Source organism: Blennius ocellaris (assembly GCF_963422515.1).
Source record: "Blennius ocellaris genome assembly, chromosome: 1".
NCBI classification, from domain to species: Eukaryota; Metazoa; Chordata; class Actinopteri; order Blenniiformes; family Blenniidae; genus Blennius; species Blennius ocellaris.
In genome coordinates this window covers 11,793,387-11,818,700 of record NC_137650.1, presented here as the reverse complement: position 1 = coordinate 11,818,700, position 25,314 = coordinate 11,793,387, and the positions used below count along the sequence as shown (strand labels likewise).

The following is a 25,314-nucleotide window of genomic DNA, read 5'->3' as shown; positions in this document are numbered from 1 at the left end:
GTATAACCCACTTAAATAATCCAACAATAATACATGCGTGTTTTGAAAGCCTCCCAGGTCGTAAGCATCAATCCAGCTGTCTTTTATACCCGTTCTTTTGTGAATGTAATATCTCAGTAAAGCTGTAAATACCTTTGAGGATTTAGGACCATTGCTTCAGTTTTCATCATGCAGTTTTATGAGTCTCAGTAAACATTAATGAGAATCGGCTGCTTGGCCGAGTCCGGCAATGTGATGTTGTAACTCTCGTAAACTTAATGCAGAACACGGTGAGCACAGTTAAGTGAGACCTAATCTCTATTTGTTTTTGTGGGACCTTCAACTAATTCATGGCTGCGTTTTGAACTGTAGAAGGAAGCTGGAGCGACCGAAGAAAGGCCACACAGGCCCAGGGAAAACATGCAGACTCCGCCCTTATCTATTTGCCCTTGTTTGTGTTTTTGAACCACAGCGAGCAGGATGGCCGCAGACTGGGTGGGGAGTGTTGTGTCCATAAACTGCGGCGAGACGCTGGGGGTTTACCAAGGAGAGGTGTCGTCTGTTGATCACACCAGCCAAACGATCTCACTCAAACAGCCATATCACAATGGGGTCAGGTGTCCAGTCCCTGAGGTCACTTTCAGGTAAGATACAAGAAGAAGCACCTTGGCCATCTCTGACAAGGTGTTATAATTGGGTCGATCCCTGTGTGAAAGCATTTCCTTCGAGAAATCCTGTGCAGATAATAATTACATTTTGGTCCGTTGTCGATGCGCATGTACACGTTTGTTCAACGTCGCCTTGCACGTGTGTGATGTTTGCATGAATCTGTATTTGGTTTTGAAACTGTGGGAACTGTAAATAACTACCCTATGCCATTCATACGACACAGCTTGACCTCTGAGTAAGGTCGGTATCTCCTTCTTTCTTTCTTTCTTTCTCTCTCCAGTGCCATGGATATCAAGGATCTCAAGTTCTTAGATTTTCAGAAGAGAGCTGACAAGCTCGGCTCTGGGCAGGGGGCTGCAACACAAGCAGGACGCCACGACCACGGTACTAAAAGTACTCGCTCTCATGCAACCGGCGGCAGCGCTCAGTCCAGCAGCGCCCCCATCACCGTCCTACGCAGAGGTAAGTGTTTGTATGACACGGGGCTCAAGTCATCATGTCGAGACCGCAGAGAATAAATCCTGGCATCGTTAACTGGGGCGACTTGGCAGCATGATGTATTTATTTAACTAGAGAATGATTTTTTTTTGGTATGATCTTCAGTGTGACTTCACTGTAATGTCTTGTCAAATGAGAGATGAGAGAGGAGGTTCGCACGCTTTAAGAGAGGAGATCTGGTTGAACTTATGAACTACGGTTTCATCCCCGTTTCTGCCTGTTCATGACCCAAGGCGTCCTTTTTGAAGGCACTGAAGGCCAAGTTGTTTCAAATTGGACCTGAAAGAAAATTAAAGATTGGATGAAGGGACAAGGAGAAGAAAACTAACAAAGTTTATTGGTTTACTCAATTTCTAGGTGTGAAAGTCTGATGATGAGATGAAAAAAGCTTTTTCATTGGTATTATTTTTTATTATCTTTTAGTCAGAAATGTGTTTTATTGTATGCCCTGGTATGAATTTAAAGGTCTTCCGTCATTCTTCACTCTGTGGATCAACAAACAGGTCTATGATTCAAAAGTCTTATAAACACCAAATGTCATATTGGTGACGGTTGAATAAACTCTCCAGTTGACAAAGAAACTGCTGGATTGATCTTATCATCATGACATCTCTGACTAAACAATGCTCTCCAGGAAGGGACATAGTTGTGACCGAAGTTGCAGATGAGAGAATCAAAAAAAGACCAGTGACGTTCGCACACGCTCACACATGACAAAGTATGAGCTAATTTGATTCCAAAAACAATTGGGCAGTGCCTAAAAATAGCACGGCTTGTGTGCGACAACTCGACGAGAGTAATGATGTTCCAGGTTATTACAATGGACACGAGGTTTCATATGTTTGGAAAAACCCGGTTTATTTCAGGCTTTTGCTTATTCACCATGAGGTTGCATTTCTGATTTGCCCCGTCACAGAAGACGACTGTTGTTGCCAGGCACACGTCGGGAGTGATGCGCTACATCGCAGGAATTCACCACAGTCATTATGGCACAGTGCTCCTCTGTTTAATATTTGACGGTGGATGTTGTTCAGCCACTTGAAGGAAATGTGACACACGTGTCTTACTTAATCACTCGTCTAGTTTTTCTGGAGATGTCACCAGTGGAGATTAACTCAGAGTCAAGAGACATCCCATGGTTAATTGTTCAGTCCCCCCCCGACAACAACCCAACCCAACAACCGTTAGTCCACAATAACCAATGTGGGTCTGCATATACAAGAAACAGTGGGATCATTTCTTTTTTTTTATATATGCATTTAGTACCAGAAAGGAATGAGATTTGTACAAAACTAATTTAGTGGTAGTTAAAACCAGTTGTAGTTAGTATCTGTGTGATTTGACTGGAAAAGGAAGAAGGTCCTGGTTCTGCATGCATGGGTTTTATTTAGGTGCTTATGATTCCTTTCACAATACAAAGACGAGCGTCAATCTTCATAATTGGTGGATCTAAATTGCCTGTGTTGATGATTGTCTCTTCCTGTGTTTGCCCTGAGATGGAGTGATGACCTGCCCTGCGTGTCCCCCGTCTTCTGCCCGTTGTCAATAGGAATATGTTTCCTGTTCCTGTAATCATAAAGTGGGTAAATAGTGTTACATTGATGAGTGAGTCTCTTTAAAACTCTCTCTGTAGGGAATGGTGGGAAATTTGACGCAAAACAAATGAAGCCCAGCAAGATGCTCCGTCCAGTTTAGCCGCAGTTACCCGGCCGCGTCCTCAATCACTGGACAATGCTTGACAACTTTCTGAACAATGAACAGGCTCCTCCGCAATAGAGGTTTCTGGGCTGTCAAAGATGGCGTTGCAGCAGCTCCAGTGACAACTTATCCAGAATAAAAAGCTCAAAGAAAGAGTATTCAAGCCATGAGAATAGTCTTAAATGTTGTGAAACGGATCGTAGATTGTTTTTCCAGTGTGAATCGGGATCGAGTGCAGAAACGGGATCTTTCTTCGGGAACCTTCTCCTAAATTTGTCTTTTTTCCCGTGTGGATTCTGGGAGAGTAAATATAATGTCATGGTAAGCATAGACTTTTACTTGTTTTGAATTAAAACATTACGACACCTGTTACAGATTTTGAAATGAAGTCATAGTCAGTTTTATATATCTATTTACACACCCGTAAAATGTATGTTTGTATTCATAATGATCTCACTCAGAAATTACATTAGTGTCCATTGTAACTGTGTTTTTAGACTGGAGCTGAACAGGCTCCGGTCACTGCTTGGGTGTGGTGTAAAATAGTTTTGAAGGGATAATTTATAATTAAGTAGTGTAATACCTTTCAGGGGAATAGAAGGTTCTAAATGCTGTTTGTGCTTTCCTCTTCTAAAATGAATGTAATGAAATAAGTCAATTAAGAAAAGTGCCACGCAACACAGAGGCCTTGTGTAAAATATTCCACCATTGTGAAGCTTTTGTTATTGTTTATATTGCAGCTCATAGTGTGCAGAAAAGGTGTATCTCACTTTGTATTGTAATGAGCTAAATCCAGTGTTTTTCCATTGTTCATGTGAGTTCACACCTCGATGTCCATGAATGCCAGATATCATTTTATGTAGGTTGAAATTAAAAAATAATAATTAAAACAGCCCGCATAATATGAATGGCAACATGAGAAAGCTTGTTGGTGCAACAGATCTTCCAGCAGCTATTTCAGTGCAAACAAAACGAAATTTTCACATAGTTTGCTCCACTTTTTCATGCCGACCGAGGATGTGAGTGGAGTTTTAGATCAGTTTTCAGTCAGGACCGTGGTGCAGCCCAACTCATTGTGGAGTCTTTTCCAACCCTGGAGCTCAAAGACAATCTCGAGTCTGAATAGATGCTAATACAAGACCTAGTTTTTCGATATTATCATATTAAATATTTTCTCCATTACTATATAATAAAAAAAAAAACGTTGTTGGTGATGATTATCACTTCTAGGTTGTTTTTTTTTTAAGGAGAACATCTGATCTTGTGAAATGTTCTAATATGTTCAGACGCATGCAAAAATGATAAAGAATCATTATTTATGTTTTTGAGATGCACCTGTAGTATGAATGCCTTTTGTTTGGTGCGACTGCTCCAGCAACCTCACAAGACCTTTGATTCAAATGAATCACTTTGTCTTTAAAATTTGGTTTGATGAAAGTAAAATATGCACACTTCTGCACGCGATGACACTGAAACGCACAGGGTGCTTTTCTCCTGGCCCCGACAAAACTGAACGCGCTCCTCCACCTTCCTGAATAGATAAAGGGTAAAAACAGCATTTCCTCTCATTAACATCCAGTCAGCAGGAAGTCTGCAGGGACAGCTCGGTGGCCTCTGCCAGAATCGGTTAGTCGGTTTACTTTCGCGCTCAGGATCACCAAACAATGGAGAAGTCAGAGGTCAGAGAATTGGCTGAGGGACAGTGCATAGTATTCCTCAGCCCGTCTGCAGAAATGACCTCGTGTGCAGGGAAAAATGAAAGTTGCAGAAGAGGGAACACTTTTTTTTTTTTTTTTTTTAATAGGTTTCATCTCTCTTTGTTTAATTGTATTCCGCGTGCGTCTCGGTAAGTCTCCAAACTTGTTACCGCAGTTTGGGTTCCGACCAGTTCTTGTAGGAACACAAGACTGAACCGTGTCCGATAATGACTCCCCTCTGCATCGCCCCCAACACAGATTGTCGTAGCGTGCTAAACGCTTGTACCAAAGTTCCTCTGTACAATATGTGTGTGACAAAAATCAATAAACATACCCCCCCTCCCTCTTTGTGCGCGCTCCTAAAGAGGAGGTTACGTAAAGCCGAGCCTTTCGTGCCCTTCTGTTCTCCCTCTCCACATCTCCTTACCCTCTCGCGCTCCGGCCCGGGACAGGAAACCGACACCCACCCCCCCGACAGGAAGCCACGTTGTCCCACTGTGCTCGGGAAGGCCGAGGCGATATCAATTGTGGAAGCAGTGTTTACCTTTTGAGTTTTTTATTTTAATCTCTGGCTCACAGGCTGGTGGCCAGGGACCTAATGCCCAAATTGCGAGGGGCTGGAGTGCTGAGTGGCTTGGGCAGGGCTGCTCCTTTCACACGCAATGCCACACTCCCAAAGAAACCTCCCCAGGCCCTCGGCCACGGCAGGGACGGCAGGGTGGGCTTTTCCTTGTACCAAATTGCGAATCCCAGGAACTGGTCTCTAACTATCTACCACTGATCTTTCTGGGAGAGTAGAATGGGAATTTAGTAACAGAGTTTGTTATGTGAAATATGTGTTTGCCTCAACGAGCACAGTTTAAAGTCTTTTTTGGACCAAAACGGATTATTTTTAGAGGAGCTTTTTTAGAGCCACACACGTCATCCTTGTGACAAGAATTTGTTTGCCCGAATGCTATCTGCTGTGTATCTGTGGATTAAAACCATTTGCAGGCCAGTACGTTCCCATACATCCCTGCTTCATGTACCACAGTAAACTCAAGGCGCGTTTGCCTAAAATTTAAGTGTATAAATTTGATTAGACTCCTAAGCTGTTAAGCACACAGGAACACCTTTGTGTTTCGCTGATCCGCTTCACACTGTCAGCATCTCTGCGAGTTAAACACCGATGCCGTTTCCTTTTTGCCATCAAACACCTTTTCTTTATGACAAATGTGCTTCGTGTGTCACATAGGGGCTAGATCTTTACCCTTGAGTATGTGGGGCCTCGGCATAATGTGTAAAAACTAGCCAGCTCTATGTTGCAAGGTTCAAAGACTTACAAAGACAATCCCTCTGACGTTTTATTCAGTGTATTTTTGCTCAAACTGGTGCATTGGTTTGTGATGTGTTATCTTAAAGTAACACAAAATGTATTGCTTTTCTCTTTCACCAACTTAAACATGTTGGAGTAGATAATCCAGTGTCTTTTGAAAAGAGACGGAGCGCATATGTACTGTGTAGTCCAGGATATTGTCACAACACACAAATGTGTTGCTTAGTCGTTACCAAAGACTTGAGTGCTTTTGGTCGCAAATTATCATACAACAGCAAAATATCTTCACAATTGCGTGGCAACAGCCACAATTTCATCATTATGATTTAAGTAGTAATTTATAATGCGTAAATCATGAACTGTACCTCATATCCAGATTAGATTGTCAAAAGTGTACAGCACCGTGCACACTCTTCAATTCTTTAAGGTGTATCAGCTGAAGCAACTTAAAAAAAACATCTTTATGTGAACACTAGCTGGATCAATACAATAACAAACAAAATCTACACAAAAATGAGGAGGGAAAGAAGAAGGAGAATGCGGAAAAAAGAGAGCACAGCTTATAACACTTTGGTGAAGCCGCCTCCTCTGGCTCTTATCTGTGACGTCAGTCACACGTCGACGGACGTCGCATGTCGAAAAATATCCGAATTGGTACCATATAATACCACATATTATCGAAATCGGAACTGCAGCATTCACGCGGCCACAAAACAGGTGACATGTGGGTCATTTGTGAGCAAAAATTCAGAATTAGGTCACATTTCCCAGCAGTGTGAACATGCTGTAATTAACCAAGTTTTGCCTTTTCCCTCCAGATCTGTTTGACTTGACAAATACATTGGAACCCGGTGGCGGATTTTGCTATGGGTGAAGTAGGCAGCTGCCCAGAGCGCAAACTCAACAGGGGCGCACCGGCTCAGATACGATCTTGTGACGCCACCCCATGTCTGCACCCCCTGTCAGTTCCTGCAGTTAAAACCGGGCCAACATTGCAGCTCGGACACAAACGTTCTCTTTTATTACTGAAACAGTTCAGAGGAATGTATTTCTCAAAACAAATAAGCTGTGCAGTTGAGAAGTTAAAACAATTCGTAGCTGACAGCTTTGAGTGATGTGTTCAGGTGCATCACGTAAACCCGCCCTCCAACATGTTGACGAGTTGTGGGGCTTGTACAGTAGCGATGTTGCATGCTAAAACATTATTAGTATATGACTGATACAGTCATTAGCGAGCTGGAATGTGCCTGCGTAGCACAAGATGGTGTCGACATATTTGAAATCTCTCAACACTTTCTTGACGTTGTTTGAGTTCAAAGTTGAAATTATGACCCGAAACGGACGGAGATTCAACAACTTCCTCTCCTCCCAACTCTGGAAACCCATCAGAATTCCAGATTTCAAAGACAAATGTGTTGTGTCTTTGGATTCTAATATTGAGAGGTGTCACGGCTGTCGGTCTGGTTTTTGTTTGCTTCTCTTTTATTGTTGTTTATGTCTGACATCACAGTTCATTGGGCCCATTCTTTCTTTTCTACCTCCTCCGATTGTCATGTTGAGTTACTAATTTTAATAATAGGAATGCACCAATACCACTTATTTAAAGTACAAATATGAGTACTAAACTTTAGCTGCTTGCGGATCCTGAGTACCGTTACAAGCGTTGTACCATTAATGCCATTAAGCTTCATTTATACTCCATGAACAAATGATCTGTGAAGGCTATATGCTGCCAATCTTCTGCACCTCCAACATACCCGTCAACAGCAAGACGGAGAGTGTGGCGGTGCACAGCAAAGCTCAGTCCTTTCACACTTCAATCATGTGTAGCATGCCGCATCGCTGGTGTGTAAACCCCAAAGCTCCTTAGCAAGTATCATGTAGCACGGCTCAGAGTAAAATCCTCCTGGATCCACTGAGCCGTTCAACTAATATATATATCCATCCATCCATCCATTGGCTACCGCTTTATCCGGGGCCGGGTCGCGGAGGCAGCAGTCCGAGCAGAGTTGCCCAGACTTCCCTCGCCCCAGACACTTCCTCCAGCTCCTCCGGTGGCACCCCAAGGCGTTCCCAGGCCAGCCGCGAGACATAGTCCCTCCAGCGTGTCCTGGGTCTGCCCCGAGGCCTCCTACCGGAGGGACATGCCCGAAACACCTCCCTCGGGAGGCGTCCGGGGGGCATCCGAAATAGATGCCCGAGCCACCTCAGCTGGCTCCTCTCGATGTGGAGGAGCAGCGGCTCTACTCCGAGCTCCTCCCTGGTGACTGAGCTCCTCACCCTATCTCTAAGGGTACGCCCAGCCACCCTACGGAGGAAGCTCATTTCAGCCGCTTGTATCCGAGATCTCGTTCTTTCGGTCATGACCCATAGTTCATGACCATAGGTGAGGGTAGGAACGAAGATCGACCGGTAAATCGAGAGCTTCGCTTTTTGGCTCAGCTCCTTCTTCACCACGACGGACCGATACAACGTCCGCATGACTGCAGACGCTGCACCGATCCGCCTGTCGATCTCACGCTCCATCTTTCCCCCACTCGTGAACAAGACCCCAAGATACTTAAACTCCTCCACTTGGGACAAGGGCACTTCACCGACCTGGAGGGGGCAAGCCACCTTTTTCCGGTCGAGAACCATGGCCTCGGATTTAGAGGTGCTGATCCTCATCCCAGCTGCTTCACACTCGGCTGCGAACCGTGTCAGTGCACGCTGGAGATCCAGGCTTGATGGGGCCAACAGAACCACATCATCCGCAAATAGCAGAGATGAGATTCTGTGGTCCCCAAACCGGACCCCCTCTGGCCCCCGGCTGTGCCTAGAAATTCTGTCCATATATATGATGAACAGAACCGGTGACAAAGGACACCCCTGCCGGAGGCCAACGTGGACAGGAAACAGGTCCGACTTACTGCCGGCAATGCGAACCAGACTCCTGCTCCGGGAATACAAGGACCGAACAGCCCTCAACAAGGGACCCCGGACTCCGTACTCCCGGAGCACCCCCCACAGGACCTCTCGGGGGACGCGGTCGAACGCCTTCTCCAGATCCACAAAACACATGTGGACTGGTTGGGCGAACTCCCACGAACCCTCAAGCACCTGGTGGAGGGTATAGAGCTGGTCCAGTGTTCCACGACCAGGACGAAAACCGCATTGTTCCTCTTGAATCCGAGGTTCGACTAACGGCCGGACCCTCCTCTCCAGTACCCTGGAATAGACTTTCCCGGGGAGGCTGAGGAGTGTGATCCCTCTGTAGTTGGAACACACCCTCCGATCCCCCTTCTTAAAGAGAGGGACCACCACCCCGGTCTGCCAGTCCAGAGGTACTGTCCCCGCCCGCCACGCGATGTTGCAGAGACGAGTCAGCCACGACAGTCCCTGCACATCCAGAGACTTAAGGAACTCTGGGCGAATCTCATCCACTCCCGGTGCCTTGCCACCGAGGAGCTTCACAACAACCTCGGTGACTTCAGCTTGGGAAATGGACGAGTCCACCTCTGAGAACCCAGTCTCTGCTTCCTCAATGGAAGACGTGGTGGTGGGATTGAGGAGGTCCTCGAAGTATTCCTTCCACCGCCCAACAATGTCCCCAGTTGAGGTCAACAGCTCCCCACTTCCACTGTAAACAGTGTTGGATATATATATTGGACTAACTCTGCTGGTCCAAATATCTCTGGTGATTAAGTTGCTGGTGTTGTATGGGCAAGCTTTAACCCCTCCCCTTCATATTTTAGCAGAACACAATTTACGCTCCCATTAGTATTAAAGAGTCTCGGAACAGCGGACATTTCTTGTGTTCTATTGTCTACCTGCTGCTTACTGAGGATGTCACAATCGCTGATATTGGTATCGGTATATATGCATCCCTCAGTAGAAATATGGATGTTAGGAGGGCATACAATGATGCAGCCAAATAAAGAATCATTAAGTATAGAAATCGTGGCAGAACAACAATAAATGTCTGTCAATGGAAATGTTCTCGCAGGTCCTCTGTCGCGGAGGTGATACTTCTGTTTAAACTCAATCAGTGAGGTTCACTGTGTGTCTTATTTGTTATTCATTATCCTGTTTGACTTGGAGCTTTGCCCAGTTCATTCAGAGTTTTGATTCATAGCATGACTGAACACTTCCTTGTAAATAAAGACATTGTAGGCTTGTAGTAATAAGGACGCTTGCTTTCATCTCTGTTCGCACAGGTGAAATCGCTCACCCACCGCATTCCCCCCAACGCGTTACAACAACCTCAGCCACTTATCACTTATAATTGGTGATAGTGAGCAATGAGGACCCGAATAGGTAGCGTGTGTGTTGAGAAGGACACGCTCAGATGCTGACGATTTGTACCGAAACTGTGCTAGCATGCTGAAACGCTACGTCACGTCGGAATTAAGTCCATCATTGTATTGATCAAATTAGCTTAGAGCTTGTTAGCAGTGGCGGTAATGACACCAGTAACACAACTATGACTGAGCCTCCCAGTGTCTTGCGTGAGAGAGGCCAAAGTACCTTAGCTGTCACACTGACAGTAGCGTGCGACTGTGCCTCTCCGTCTCCTGGTTAGCGTGAGAGCCGTGGATGGTTGGGGTTGAAGGCCAGGTTTTTCCAGTTTTTCTTTTCTTTTTTTTTTTCTTTTCTTTTTTTTGTTCTTGGTTCATTTTGTTTTGTTTTTTTTGCGTGCTTACATGTATGTAAACTTTATTGAGCACTGTTGCGACGGCCATTGTATGTTTTGTGTGTCAGCCAGGGTTTTGTTCTCAGGTGGACAGTTGTAACAAACCGTGAGAGCGTTGAAGACGAGTTTGGAGCCGGAGCTGCGTCAGATGAAAGGAGCGAGAAGCAGCAAGTCAGAATTTGAGACTGCTGCGTGCAGGAACTTTTTGTGGCTGGATTATACCGTTTACAACACAATGACTTGCTGTATAGTGTGACAGCTCGTAGCTTCTTTCAGAGGCGATTAGGATCTGAGCAGCTCTGACAGATAGACTATACATCCACACTAATATATGTTTAAAACCAAAGTGGGTTCATGGCATCCTTATTATCAATCACTAGTTTAATCTAGAATGCCACGACGAGCAAGCTTGTTGTGTATTTGTTTGTTTTGTTTATTATAAAGCAGCAATGCAGCTGTAAAAAAAAACAACTCCTTTCAGTCCTGTTCAATAACTTTTCTCTCAAGCCCTTGAATTTGCCCTATTAAGCTCTATCTATCATTGTCTTCTATATACGTACGTTTTGAATTTATTTACTCTTTTTGAGTGCTGCACCTTTTTAGCGACGCGTACAAAAATTTCCCCCTGGAATCAAAGCTTTTCTATTCTGTTTAGCTCCTGCAGGATCCTCTAACAACAAAGTGGTGACGCAGGCCACGCCGAGGAAAAGCGGCGTGAAGAACGGAGGCGTCGCAGGGACGGCCAGGTCCAAAGATTCCGAGTGCTTTGGGGACGGGACTGACAACGACCTGGACACGGACTTCGACTTCGAGGGAAACCTGGCCCTTTTCGACAAGGCCGCCGTGTTCTCCCAGATCGGTGGAAACCACGGCAACAGGGCGCAGCGTCCCAGCTCACAGGCCGAGCAGAGGCCTCTATCCTACCGGCACGACGAGAACATTCTGGAAGGGAAGCCAGTCACTTACAGACAGATCTCAGTGCCACAGAGTGGAGGCAGAGAGTTCTGCACAGGTAAGAAGATTACACACAATGGGATCTTTTTATCCATCCATCCATCCATCCATCCATCCATCCATCCATCCATACACACACCCTGGGCACGCCGACAGTCTATCTCAAGGCGAAACCAGAGAGACAGACAACCACACATTAACCACTGTGTGGCCCATTTTTTTCCGACACTGTTTTTTAATACAAAGTATTAAAAAACAGTGAATCCAATGAAACCTTAACATGCTCGAAAAGAATTAAAGGATGCATGAGATTAAACCTTGCCTTTTCTCCAGGCAGTCTGTTTGCATCATGTTTTTTTTTTTTCTCTTACTTTCCACTTCTTTTGCATTTTCTTAATCGCATATGAACTGAAATGACCACAAAACAAAGCAAATACAAAGGCAATGAACAAGGAAAACAAAGTGCTAAATTAACAATACGTAAAAGCACCTAGTGCGTGTTACACCCTTCTTCTTCCCTGTACCTGGCGAACACCATTGGCTTGTACCTCGGTTTAAACTGTCTCAGGCTTAGAGGCTGATTCAGCTCGCTGTCAGTCTGTTCCACACATTTACTTGAAGAAATGGAAATACTGTATAATCTATGCTTAATACAGATGGTTTCCTAAGCCTACATTCCATGCTATAATTTTCTCCATGTCTCTTTTCAGTTTTGAATTGATGATTTTTGTTACTTTTTTTTTTTTTTAAAGGGCTCATATTATGCAAAATTCACTATCTAATGGTTTTCCAACAGTATTTATGCATCCCCATACCTAGGAGTGACTCCCGAGAAGTGAAGAAAATCGCTTGTCTCTCTCCCTGGCTTCTTTAAACTTTTAAAAAGTTGTGCTCCAAGTTCCCAGACGTAAAGGTGTAGAGCTGCAAAGATCACTTTAAGTAATTCACAGAGAATAGATACGTTTATTTATTTTTATCCTTTTACTACATGGTAACCCTAAAACTATCCAACTTCGAAAATAAGACGTTTGACGCTGTATCAACGAACACCAAATAACATTTTGCATCATCCTTTAATATTTAACGACTGAACAGCAAACTAAGAAAATGCTTCATGTTAGCTCAAGAGATGAATTATCGTAACTGCAACTAATTCAGAGTAAGATACCTAATAATTCCATCTTCATGTACCATGTGAATGGTTTTATTAGGTGATGTGCAGGGGAGCCCAGTGCATTCAAAGGAATGCTGATAGATTGTAACTATTGTCCGATTGATCTATTCTATTCTATTCTGTTCTATTCTATTCTGTTCTATTCTATTCTAATCTAACAAGTTGGCAAAAAATAGTCGTGGAAACAACTTTGTGGTGATAAATATGGTATTTTGGATCTACTGGTTTCCAAGTTGGCTGTTGACCACTTTCCAGTGGTGTCAGTGGTTGCAGCAATTTTTTAAAATTTCTTTTATAGTTTAGGGAGGAATGCTCCCATTTGACAGAGACCCTTCTTACTCCAGGTATTGACCAGTTTCTAAAGTTAAGCAGTTTTTTTTTTTTTTTTATGAAGACTGCTGAACTGTTTGTTTATATTGTGGCATTACCAAGTATTTGCCATTAATTTTACTTGACAGTCTATTGATTATTGACCGTCAGATATTTTTCATGTGCAAATTTGCAGATTATATGAGACTCTGTGCGGTCTTGGTGTAATAGGATAGATCTCTAGCTTAAATAAAGTTCAAGCAGCCTCTTCTCACGTGCATGAGCCCAATGCTTTCCAGGAATTTTGCCTACAGCCTCACTAATTTAATCTGGGAGAAGATAGGTAAGATAAGAACATGAAGCATGTCTCTTAGGACATCAGTGAACATGTCAGCTTTGTGAGCCCAGTTTGTTTTGGACAGTCATCTGTTCCCCCCCCCCACTGTGATTCAACTTTGTCCCGAGTGGGTTATGTAATACTGCCGGTTACACAGAACTGTTGGTTATATTTGCAGTATACTCACTTTTTTTTAAGGAAAGAAAACATCACTTGATACTGTGCGCTAAATAGGTGATCCAAAGAATGTGCTGCAGTGTCTCCATTTGTCTATCAAAACATCTTTGTGCTAAAAGAGGGGCTCACAGAGCACATAATAGTTATTTCTCCCAGTGGTCTCGAGAAGGGTCACCCCGGGGCGGGCTGACTGGCGGCACATACCCCTGGTTACTGTTTATCATAGGTGAGACCTTTGACTTGCCCCCCCTCTGATATAACCGTGCAGAAGTGATGACTCTGTTCTTTCTCACGCCAGCTCACTTTCAGAGCGTTGCATAACTGGTTAATAAAGACACACGATAAGTAAATGGTACACAAATACAGCTCTCGCAGTCCCAAGGTGTGAGTGAGAGGCAGCCGTTATCTTTGTAGGAGTATCAATGCAGCTGTTTCACCACAACTGCCCCCCGTCAAAGTTCACCTTTTTGTGTTTGAAAGATGAAGCGACCAGGGCCAAAGTAGAATAAATTCTACTTTCCACGCTCTACAAATTCAAACAGAATGCCAAGCAGTGGGTTGAGTCTGGTGTCAAATTACAAACCTTCAACCGTACATGTTGCCATCCCAAGGATACTAGAAAAGAAAGCCCCAGCAGAACTTCATTTTTTTTTTGGTTAACAACAAAAGTTTTTCAAATTCTTTACATTTCCCCCCCCCCAAAGAATTGAGGATTATTTCTAGAACTAGGATTGTCGACCAAAACTGTTTTCTTTAGCAACGTAATTCTCACAAACATCACATAACTTGAGCTCTTTTCTCAGCCTCAACATAATCGTTAAGACCAAAAAGCTTATGATCCAACTAATGTAAAGGCTGAAAGCAAGCCAGAGCACACTTAAATAACCTTCGCATCACTAAGTCTGAGATTACATTTTATAATCACTAATTCACTGCTACTGTAAATATACTTTGTGGATTCTTCAAATAGATCAGGAGATCTAGTCTCATGTGAATCATGGGCAGAGTTGCGTATTTGGAGACCTGAGTGACTGGTTTTGGTAGGATGACTGAGAGAAACAAATGATAGTAGCTTAGCATTTAGCTACCGATTCAGTCGGTAAGTGCTTTGTTGGTACTTTTGGGATCTTCCCGTCGAGCTGACAGTGGTGACAGGATCAAGCAACAGTACCAGCAGCTGTGTGTCGCGTAGCAGACAGCTGTGCAGCAGAGCCTCGTCTTTCTTAACGTGCAGGCAGATCTACTTCCCAGGGCTGTCATCATAATCCCCATCCTCTGCACTCTGTAATTAGCGTGCCGCCGTACGGCCTTACATAAACAGCACCTCTGAAGCAGGACAAAAAAAAAAAAACCCGCAGTGCTCTTGACCTGGAATCTCTGCCGGTAAACAGATAAATCAACAATGGCAGAATACAAAATGCAAAACAAAGTCTCCAGACTTCAAGTTAGGTTGACGCAATGCGAGGATATTGTGATATGACAGGTCGATTTCTATAGGCTATTGTTGATGGTGAAAAGTCGCAGATTGTTGAAGATCAGTCCCTTTTATTTACCTGCGATCATTAAGTGAAAACCTCTTGCAGACACAAAGTGCAAGATGACTGGTTTACCAGTCATATTATTTATTTGTGTATTCCCTGCCACTCAGTATCATTAAAACCTATTGAACCTTTTGGCCCCAGGAGCCATCATGCATGAAAAGTGGCATCTATGTTATGAATTTAACTTGGGCAGTAGGAGATAGGGCGAACAGTGGATTGATAATGAATTTACACTTAAAAAATATATATATATTTGATGTGCATACATACAGATTCTAGCAGACGGAGTTCTTTCCAGAAAGTTTCTGAATCTCAAAGATTAGTGTTTTTATTTCTTGAGAATAGAGGTATTTATTTCTAGAATGGAAGTAATGAATTCTAGTTTTCACGTAAAGCCGCAATAGAAAACAAAACAAAAATAATTTTATAAATGAATACAATATAAGGAAGTGGAACAGCTTGCCAGTTCAGTGACTGTTTATAAAGAGGAGTTGTAGAGTTTGACGGAACTAAGAATCTCCCGAGAGGCTTTGTCATGCACTTTTATGGGATAATTTTGTTGTTGACCAGTACGTCAGACTGAATTCTCCAGTCGTCGCGCTTTGGCAAAGTATCCATTGCCAAATCCTGTCGGCAAGCAACAGGTTAGGAATCTAACAGTTGACAGCGTTTCAATAATAAAAGCTGCTGCCAATCCGATCTGTCAGATTACAGCATGAAGCCGCTTCTCTGACCCACCTTTCCACCTCTGGTACCCCCTGTGGACAAGTGTAGCAGGATGCTACCAGCCCTCATCTGACCCTCGCTGTCCCAGTGCGAGCCTGAGTCACACATGGCCTGCTTCCAGCCGGCGTGTATTACTTTCAGTCCCGTCAGTTTCCTTGTCATGCTTGAAGGATTGCTTCCAGCTCAGTTTATTCTAGCGCTGATGCATACTCACGACTGCCCTGGTTTAGCTAGTTGACTCTTTGGTTCACACCGAAACGAAAGTGGGTGTGTGCATGAAACACTGCGAGCGTGTGAGAGTGTCCGGAAAAGGTGGGGAGGAGGTGAGTGTGTGGGGGTGGGGGGGGGGGGGGGGAATCTGCAGCAGAGCCATTACGACATGCACCTGGTGGGATGGCGGAAAAGCAATTGGCGCACGCTCCCACTTCCTCTGTGTTGGCACTCGGAGCTGCACTTTGCATGACAAGAAGCAGTTGACTTTTCCTGCGCTTATCGCTCGCGGGAGGATTGGCGTGTTCCAGACCTCAGTTGTCCACCGAAACATCAGCAGGCTTTAGTGCGATACCAATAAAACAATAGTGGGAGGGGAACGGCTAGGACCTCAAGATAAGCAAGAATTTCAGCAGGGCATGGCATGAACCTCTGTGTTTGTATGTAATTATCTTGTGTGTGTGTGTGTGTGTGTGTGTGTGTGTGTGTGTGTGTGTGTGTGTGTGTGTGTGTGTGTGTGTGTGTGTGTGTGTGTGTGTGTGTGTGTGTGTGTGTGTGTGTGTGTGTGTGTGTGTGTGTGTGTGTGTGTGTGTGGTGCATGGTCCAGTGTATGTGTCACCAACTTTGTCAGAGCCTGGGTGAGAAGTTGTGTGCGAATGTGTTTCTCAGAGTAGGTGTGGGTGTGTTTCTGTGCGTGCATTCGAGTGTGTGTGTTTGCGCCAGTGAGACCACCCCCATTCTCAGCTACTGGGCCGGAGATCTGTAGGAGGCCATTAAGGACTTAACCGCCTCCCAGCAGCTTTATTTATCAAAGGGATCCAGAGCGGCGCAGTTCCCCCAGCTTGACTTTCATTACCCTTCTAATGTGTCACAGGCAATAGACCGCCGAGGATTAGCGCTGGCTCCTCTAAAGGGTTTCCACACACTCCAGTTTGTACACTGATAAAAGGTCAAACTGTAACCATGTTATACAGTAATTAAAATTAAAAAAAAGACCTTAGTAGAACAATTTTGACAGATGTTTGTGAGTTGATATGAAGGACAAGGAAGATTATTGAAAGTTTATTTCATTGTGGAGATGGAGAATGTTTGACTAGAACCACTCTGTGAGTGGTCGCTGTATATACACTATATACGAAATGCTTAACCTGCAAAGAATTTTAACCATGCAGAAGATAAACCTCTGAATGTGATTCAAGGTTGTTGTTGTTGTTTTTTTTGTATGAACACATTGAATTCATGTGAACTGCAGCATGTGAATGATGCTGTCAGTGAGGTGTCTGATTACACAGTTTGTTCCCTAGCGAAGTATAATAACCTCCACTATACGATCACATATTCATTAGAAACTATCTTCAGCGTAAAGAACAATCTGTCATGGATGTGATGGTATCGCCCCGTCAGCAAGGAGTCTGTGATCACATGAATCCGACAGAACGGTCGGAGCTGGCATAGATCCACCCAAGATCTGGGATTGTGGTTTCAGTTGAATCCGGATCTGGAATATGTAACTTGGAATGGCTTCATTGTCTCGGAAAACAACATAAATGCATCCTGGAAAACTTTACTTACTTCATACCCACAAGTAACGCTTCGGCAGAGCTGTCGCACTGCATGGAGCAAAATCTGAAATTGGTGTCTTCAAAGATCACATTGAGAAACGTGATCTTGGCCGGTCGGCCTTTTGGAATCTCCACTCTGAACCCTGGAAAATGTCTCAGCACCCCCCCCCCTCCCCCCCGAGTTCCCAGTACAATCGGAACACACTAATATATTTTTACCACATGTTGAAGAAGGTCCCATCATAGTTCCTTGATAAACTGCGTGCTGTTGTGTTCCTCAGAGTTGATGCTGATGTAAAGACATGACGGGCGGCCACACGAGATTCTGATTTCTCTTCCGTTCATTCATTTTTTTATTTTGTGAATTTGTAAAAATTTTTGTTAAACTTTTCATGTTCATATCTTACTGCAATTTATGAGAGTGCTAGCTACTACACACCTTGTTGGCAGTAGTAGTCTTTAGAATAGGCATCCTAATAGTGACCTGTTTTTTCCTGTGATTTATATATATATATATATATATATATGGTGAAAGTTCATATTAAGTTCATATTAAAGCACATGATGAGCAAACTCGGACTTCAGACCGGCCTGAATACTTGGTTGGAGTTGATGACATTGAGAAAGTCTATAATAAACTTCCATGGATTTCTTTTTTTTTTTTTTTTTTTAATAACTCATCAGCAGGAGATGATGTCAAATTACAAGCACTCTTTCTTGTGTGACCTCACACTGCTGGATGTAAGCTGAAGTGAAATGGAAAAAAAAAAAAGAAAAACATTAGTGTAATAGATCTTTTTCCATATAATGTAAGTCAATCCTCACCTTCATCTCTTTCTGTCCAGCGTTTAATGTCACTGACTTGGCAAGTTTCATCCAACTGAATGTGCAAGACAAGCAAGTTCTGTCTTTGTGAGTTCTTTTATTTTGCATGGAAGTTTGAATACTAATCATAAAATGCATTGCCCAAACATCCACAGGAAGTAACCCCCCCCCCCTGCACGTGGGAGCTTGATAAACTTCACCTTAAAATGCCGTCGCTCATGAAGTCTATCAACAGTTGAAAGCTGCCCCGATGACTTTCTGTCACCTGCATGCCTCTGCCACGTTTCATCCTCCTCATCAGTCTCACAATGAGCGGTTGGAAACCCGGTGCAGGTGTTCATGTTCATACGATGTTTGTCCCCTCTGTGTCACGCTAACCTGCCGAATGTTTTGACTGAAACAGCCGGCGATGCGGGGGGTCCGGGCCCCCCCGCCCCCAGCTACAAACCCCTCCAACGCGAGGGCCCGGTCAGGAGCCGCCCGACGGTGCGTGTGAACCGGGAGCCTGTGGGGAATGGGCGTCTCACTCTGCCTGGCCCGTGTTTGTCATGTTTTGTAAAAGGCTGTCAATCTTGCCTTTGTTGCCGGAGACAGCGGTGACAAACAGGAGAGGAAATGGAGAATCCCTGATGGGAACAGGATCAGGTCAGGAGGAGGAGGAGGAGGAGGAAGGGCTTTTCCCACAGGAATGGGGTTTACTCACAAGAAGGGTCTGTGTTGCTCACACATACCTGGCGTCCCCTGGGGAACCTGGCCGAATGTTTATCTGTAGGCCAATATTTATCTTTAAGTTTCAGGTCGGGTTTCTAGCGTTGACATATCCTCAAACTCCTGGGGTTTCTACGGTGCGCTTGATGAAGATGAATGACAAAATGATGGGAAGGTGATACAGATGTGTTGCTGTTCAAGTTTAATTTAGAAATATGAGGGCGTCTGAAGGTGCAATATGTGGCATTTAAGTACATGCTTGAGGGGGAGAGTAGCTTAGTCACAGTAGTGTCATGTCACTCATTCCAGCTCTGAGTTTTAACAGTTTAAGATTATTCAGTTTGTTCACTTAACTGATAAAGTAAGTTATTATTCTGTAAGACATGTTCAATTCCAATTGTTCTTTTTTAAAAAGTGTAGAGGTTGAAGAAGAAAAAAAACGGCTCAATTTACAGTATATTTTCATACAGTGATATGCAGCACAATGTTTTCAAGGACTCCGGGTCTCCACTGGGAACACAAGGGGTTTTAAAATCTGAATTTTGCCTCACGTGAGTCCAGAAAGAGTTTTTTTATTGGCAGGCCTGTTTTTGAGCACCCTCATTACCAGAAGTTGTGTGGTCAGGCTGTGGGAGAAAAAAAATTATTACGATGTTCAGGGATTATAATCTGAATCAATGGTATCTGACGTCCCATGTGGAATCCCAGAACACTACTCCTGCAGGACAGATACAGTATCTTATCAACAGTACCTCACACACTACTATTATATATTCATCTTTCAGCAGAATTGAGCTCAGCCCACCACAGCAGCTCCAGTAGTCTTATTTCTTTATATTGTCGTTAACTCTCTCAGAAATATTAGAGAGCCCTAATCCAACCCGAAAACACATGTAAATTGCCGAAGGTGCTGAATTTATGAGGGCCCTCCTTTTATTTTCGATGTTGTCGTCGTGACCTGACGAACTCTTGAAAGACTTGCCCTCTTCACCCAGGGAGAGCTTTGCCTCTGTAATCTGTGCTGTATCCACATGCATTGTGTTTCCTCCCTGCAGACTCGGGCCTGGTGGTTCCCAGCGTGCCCTACGAGCTCCACCAGCGTCTGCTGGCGGCTGCAGAGCGCTGGGGCCTGTCCCTGGAGCGCAGGCTGGAGACCGTCGGCGTTTGCTCCAGCCAGATGGCTCTCACGCTCCTGGGGGGGCCGAACAGGTGAGGAATCCGAAGCCCTGAGAGCCTCGCCAGTCTGGTGGCTGGTGAGCGTGCACGAGGAATGAAGTTAGTCACTGGTATTATAATAAGAAGAATGCGCGGCGGTGTGCCAAACATCTCCGTCTGAGGAGTTGCAGTCATTAGAGCTGCTCTGTCCAACTTATTGTTGTCATGTTGTGTTTGGCGGTTTCCATGGCGATCATCTTTACTATCGTGCTTCTGCATGGGTTGGACGGCGTTAACCCTGACACCCCCCCCCCCCCCCTCAGGGTTTTTTTTTTTTTTCCTTTCTCGGCAAAGCGTTACATCGAGTGGTCGCACAGCAGGTCAAGAACATCCCAACAGTGCGACGCAGTTTGTGTACCTGTCCGCCTCGCGGGCGGCGAAGTCTCTCTCCAGATCAAAGACGCACAAGCGCTGCGGCGGCTCGTATAACGAAACAGGTTTATTGTCCCTGATCCTTTTATCAATTTAGCGGAGTAATTCTTGCACGGCTCCGATTTACACTGGAACCACGGCGAGCGCAGATCAGGTTCGTTTTGGTATTGTAGTGCCAGGATCTGCGACGCTAAAACAGTGCGGAACGACGGCAACACTCATTCAACCTTCAGTCAGTCGGCTCATATGAAAGCATGTGGAGGAACACAAGCATTTAATCTTTATTTTAGGTTATAAATCACCATATGACACGCAACACAAAGGCATCCGTCACACTTTAGGTTCGCACACACGTCGACACAGAGCCTTCAATCATATTGACAAAGTTATAGCAGTTATATAAAGGATTTATTTCATTTTTTTTTATTATTACATGAAACCTTTATGTAACTGCTATATAGAGGTTTCATGTTATTATTTATTATAATCTTTGAACGGAATCCTGTTTATTAACAGAACGAACACTGGTAGGTTGGCGCAATAAACTGCTTCCTTACTAAGAGTCAACACAGACACCAGTTCAGTTGGCGTACAGGCCACTATTAAATCAAACACATTTTTAATTTCTAAGCCGCTTTATTTGGATTTGGAGTTTTGGTTTTGGATAAATCTTTGAGCAAATTGGTATGCACTTTGCAACATCTCTTGTAAAATCTTCTTTTTGCTTCATACATTTATTACCTATTTAATGTAGCTGGAATATTGGACAATGGATTTCGTCCATTGATCCTAATTCTTAAGACGAAATTAGGTCTACAACAACTGGTAAGAAACACAATTATTGTATTAAAACACACTTTTCATAACAGAATGTGGTGTAACTCAATGTGTGTGTGAAGGGAGTAGTAGGAGAGTCTGTGTATTTATTAACTTATGGACAGCTGAGATTGGTATGACGAGATAATAGGCCACACAAACTATTTTCATATGAAGCTACAATAGACATTATTCTCGCTTCACAGTCACGTTACAGTGAGATTAGCTCTGAAAACCTTCAATATTACAGAAACACGCTTTTGTGAAAATGTCTATCAAAACAATCCGGTCTCGAATGAATAAAATTGTTTTGAAGGAGTTTTTTTTTACAATTCTAAATTTTACTTTTGATAATGATCTACTTTTCTTTCTTTTCTTTTTTTTTAGCAAATGTAAATAGTTGTGATGCTGTGGCCTTCTATATACCCTTTAAAAAAATGTGTCGTTAAAATATATTGGCTGTTAATGTTCTGGCAGAGCGGATTTTCACACGCTGAGTTCATTCTGTCTGGAGCCATTTGATGGTTTCTTAACAGTTTGGTTGTGCAGGTATAGTAGAAGATGTGACGTTATTGTGAAATCTCTCCACTGTGCTTAGGCTCACCCCAAAAAACGTCCACCAGAGGCCCACTGTGGTCTTCTTGTGTGGGCCTCACCTCCAGGGAGCGCAGGGCATCAGCTGCGGCCGACACCTGGCCAACCACGAGGTGGAAGTCATCCTGTACCTGCCCAACTTGGTCAGGATGCACGAGGCTGTCAGCAGCGAGCTCGGCCTCTACTGCAGGACGGGCGGCAAGCAGGCGGCCGGGGTCAAAGGTGAAGCACACCCACAAAGCTGTGGTGAAGTCCTGACCTGTGAGAGTTATGATCTGTTCAAACTGAGAGAAGTGAAGAGAAGTGAAAATATCAGCTCAGCTTCTCTTATCATGATTAAAACAAGCAGATGCTGCCCTCTAGTGGCAGATTAGCGTTTAAATCCCTCCGGTTTTATCAATGTAAAAACTGGTCTTTACTAATATAGTGTAATATATAAAAAAACTAAATCAAAGTTCTTCTGAGAAACATACCAGTTTTAAAGCTAAATATATCATAATCATGCCTAGTTTCCTTTGTACACCTAATTTTCTCGCTTGGGAATACGCGCACACTTAATTTTATTACGTAATATTTTCACTTGTTTCTTTCATGAATCTTATTCTAAAGTGCATCCTAATGAAATTAGTATAGAACAATTCCTTCTTTTATGGATGAATATATAATGTATATAGTTCTCACTGTTTAGTTAAACAGGGAATTAAATATATATTTTTTGTCTAGTAACTATTTAAGGTGCACCTCTAAGTCACTACTGGGTACAGCCACAATTTCAAATAATATTAACCTTAAGCAGCGTTTTTGGAACATACAATTTTGCACAAAGCCTGACAATATTTATTTTCTTATTTTCATATATCATATCATTTAATGAAATGCAGTTGAATACAAATGAAACAACTTTTTGTCTGAGAGGTGAAGCCCGGCGTCACCCACAGTCAGCTTTGAGCTTCTGTAGCCGCCCTCCATGATCCTGAAATACAGGAAGCAACGTCCACCATGGATGGAGTGTCTTTTCTATAACAAGACAAAACGCTTTCTTTCAAGAAACAAATGTGAATCTATTTGAAAGAAAATCAGTAAACAAAGGTGGGAAGCAGCCAATGTTCAGCACAGCCATCAGGAGAAAAGGTGGGGTGACCCATCCTCTAACAGACCCAGACTGAGAGAAAGAAATCACCGTTTTACTCTGTGGACAGAGCTGGAGCATCATATTCAAATGGGCTTTTTCTTTACAGTATTGCTGCCTTAAAATTACTTCCACGCATTATCAAGTATCACCCAGCATAATAACAACAGGAGCTGTTGTGTTTTCATCTCTCTTCCTCATCAGGATCATAATCAGGAAAACCAATAACATTTCTTTTCATTTCCCCAAGTGTCTTTAAAATGCCGATGCCTTGTGTTGCAGACCTTCCTGCCAGCCCGGTCGACCTGGTCATCAACTGCCTGGACTGCCACGAGAACCCACTGCTGAGGGGACAGTCCTGGTACCAGTCAGCCGCCGAGTGGGCCAACCAGAACCGGGCCCCGGTCCTCAGCATCGATCCTCCGGTCGGCCAGGAGCAACAGACCGTGGAGGCCAAGTGGACACTCTCTTTAGGACTGCCGCTGCCTTTAGCAGCGAGGGAGAGCAGAGTGTACCTGTGTGACCTCGGGATCCCAAAGCAGGTCTACCAAGAGGTCGGCATCGGCTACCAGTCGCCGTTCGGGTGTAAATTTGTCATCCCCCTGCACTCGGCGTGACGTGACGCCGCCGCTTTTCCCCCTGAAACGGCGGCACACGTCGGCGCAGCAGCAACCGCGTGACCAAAAACGAACTGCGCTGAAGTGTACATACACCTTTTTGTTTGTGATCACTCTCAGGAGCCTCGTCATTAGCGACCGTTGCGTGCGACACCCCACGTTTTTTTTTTTTGTTTGTTTTTTTTTTTAGAGGGAAAGGCTTCCTGTGCTTCATGTTTTGATAAGGGCGCCGCGACAATGTGAACATGTTTACAAAATGCTGACCGCTGTGAGTGTATCTTTGACCTCTGACCCAGTGATCGGTCACAGCGGCAGAGAGACACTTCCTGTTTCCTTCTGTGAGTCTCATGTCGTGTCCGCTCCTGAACCCCGTGACCCCCCCCCCCGGGGCACCGCGGCTCAGACCAGAGCCAGTCGAAGACCCCCACTCACCAAACGCACGTCACTAAATGTCCGATTTTTCAATACCTGGTGCTCTTGGCCTGCCGATGGTGGCAGAGTGTTTGACAGTTAAGGTGATATGATACAGATTCTATATTTGTATTTATTTTTTGTGATACATCTCAGGAATAATTAAAGAAAAAGGCCATTTTTTTTTTCATTTTCTTAAGGGGATGTCTCAACACAAAGCTATCAGTGGATTGATGTCCCTATCTGTGTAGAAGAGACAGAAATTCATAGCGAGCAAGCTTCTTCAGCTATTGCAGTTAAAGTTGATGTAGTCAGGCCTGATTCAGTTACAGTTACTAAAATGTCATTATATGATCTTTATTTTTAGATCAGAAGCTGTGAACGTTTGAAATTATACAAGACATGTTTGTGGGAGAGCACCTCGATTTTTGTATGGTGACCTTCATTTTGTTTTGAAATATCCACAGGAAAACTACGAGGCCTTTCTTCATTCTATATCTATTGAATTCTATTTCCGGGTCCGTGGATTGCTTTCCTTTGACCGTCTTATTTGCTCCTGTCTGATAGGATGGTTGGATTTCATTTAGTAGTTATGTTGCCAACAATAAGAAGACAGTCAAGGTGTTTATGGTGGAGAAAAATAAATCTTTTCAAATGTCTTCTTCTGAGAAATGTTAGAATTTCCTACAGAGATTTCAGCCAAACCAGAAACTGTCATCAGGGTTAGGGTTAGGGCTTTAAAGAGACTCCAATTAGAGATTTGAATACGTTAAATATTTTGAATTCCCCTGAACTCCTCCTCACAGGTGAAAACTGCCACAACGACTTTTACTCTGCGTCTCTCAGAACCACTGCCGGCTGTCCTCTCTTTTGTACAACAAAACAACCGACTAAAACATTTCAGATGTGTCCCAATGATGGGGAGGACTCCCCCGATTGACTGGTGTCCACAGCAAGAATATTTGTAACAAGATAATAAAAATGCAATTGAATTGATCGTCTGTTTTTCTCTCGTCATTTCTTACAAAGCTGAAGATGTGAGCACGGACACGTTTTACTCAGAAACTGTATATCAACATTGAAATTCAGGCGACGGATGTGGAATTCAA

The 25,314-nt window shown here is 43.9% G+C and overlaps 1 protein-coding gene across 1 annotated transcript; it reads left to right on the top strand.

Moving 5' to 3' along the window:
• Positions 1-459: 459 nt before the first annotated feature.
• On the top strand, positions 460-25,105 carry LOC308149173 (enhancer of mRNA-decapping protein 3-like; the record flags this gene model as incomplete). Its single annotated transcript, XM_080520843.1, has 6 exons — positions 460-623; positions 929-1,110; positions 11,184-11,540; positions 20,107-20,260; positions 22,053-22,270; positions 23,460-25,105. The coding sequence occupies 6 exons, from the start codon at positions 460-462 to the stop codon at positions 23,792-23,794; spliced, it is 1,410 nt and encodes a 469-aa protein (XP_080376969.1). The 3' UTR covers positions 23,795-25,105.
• Positions 25,106-25,314: the final 209 nt, after the last annotated feature.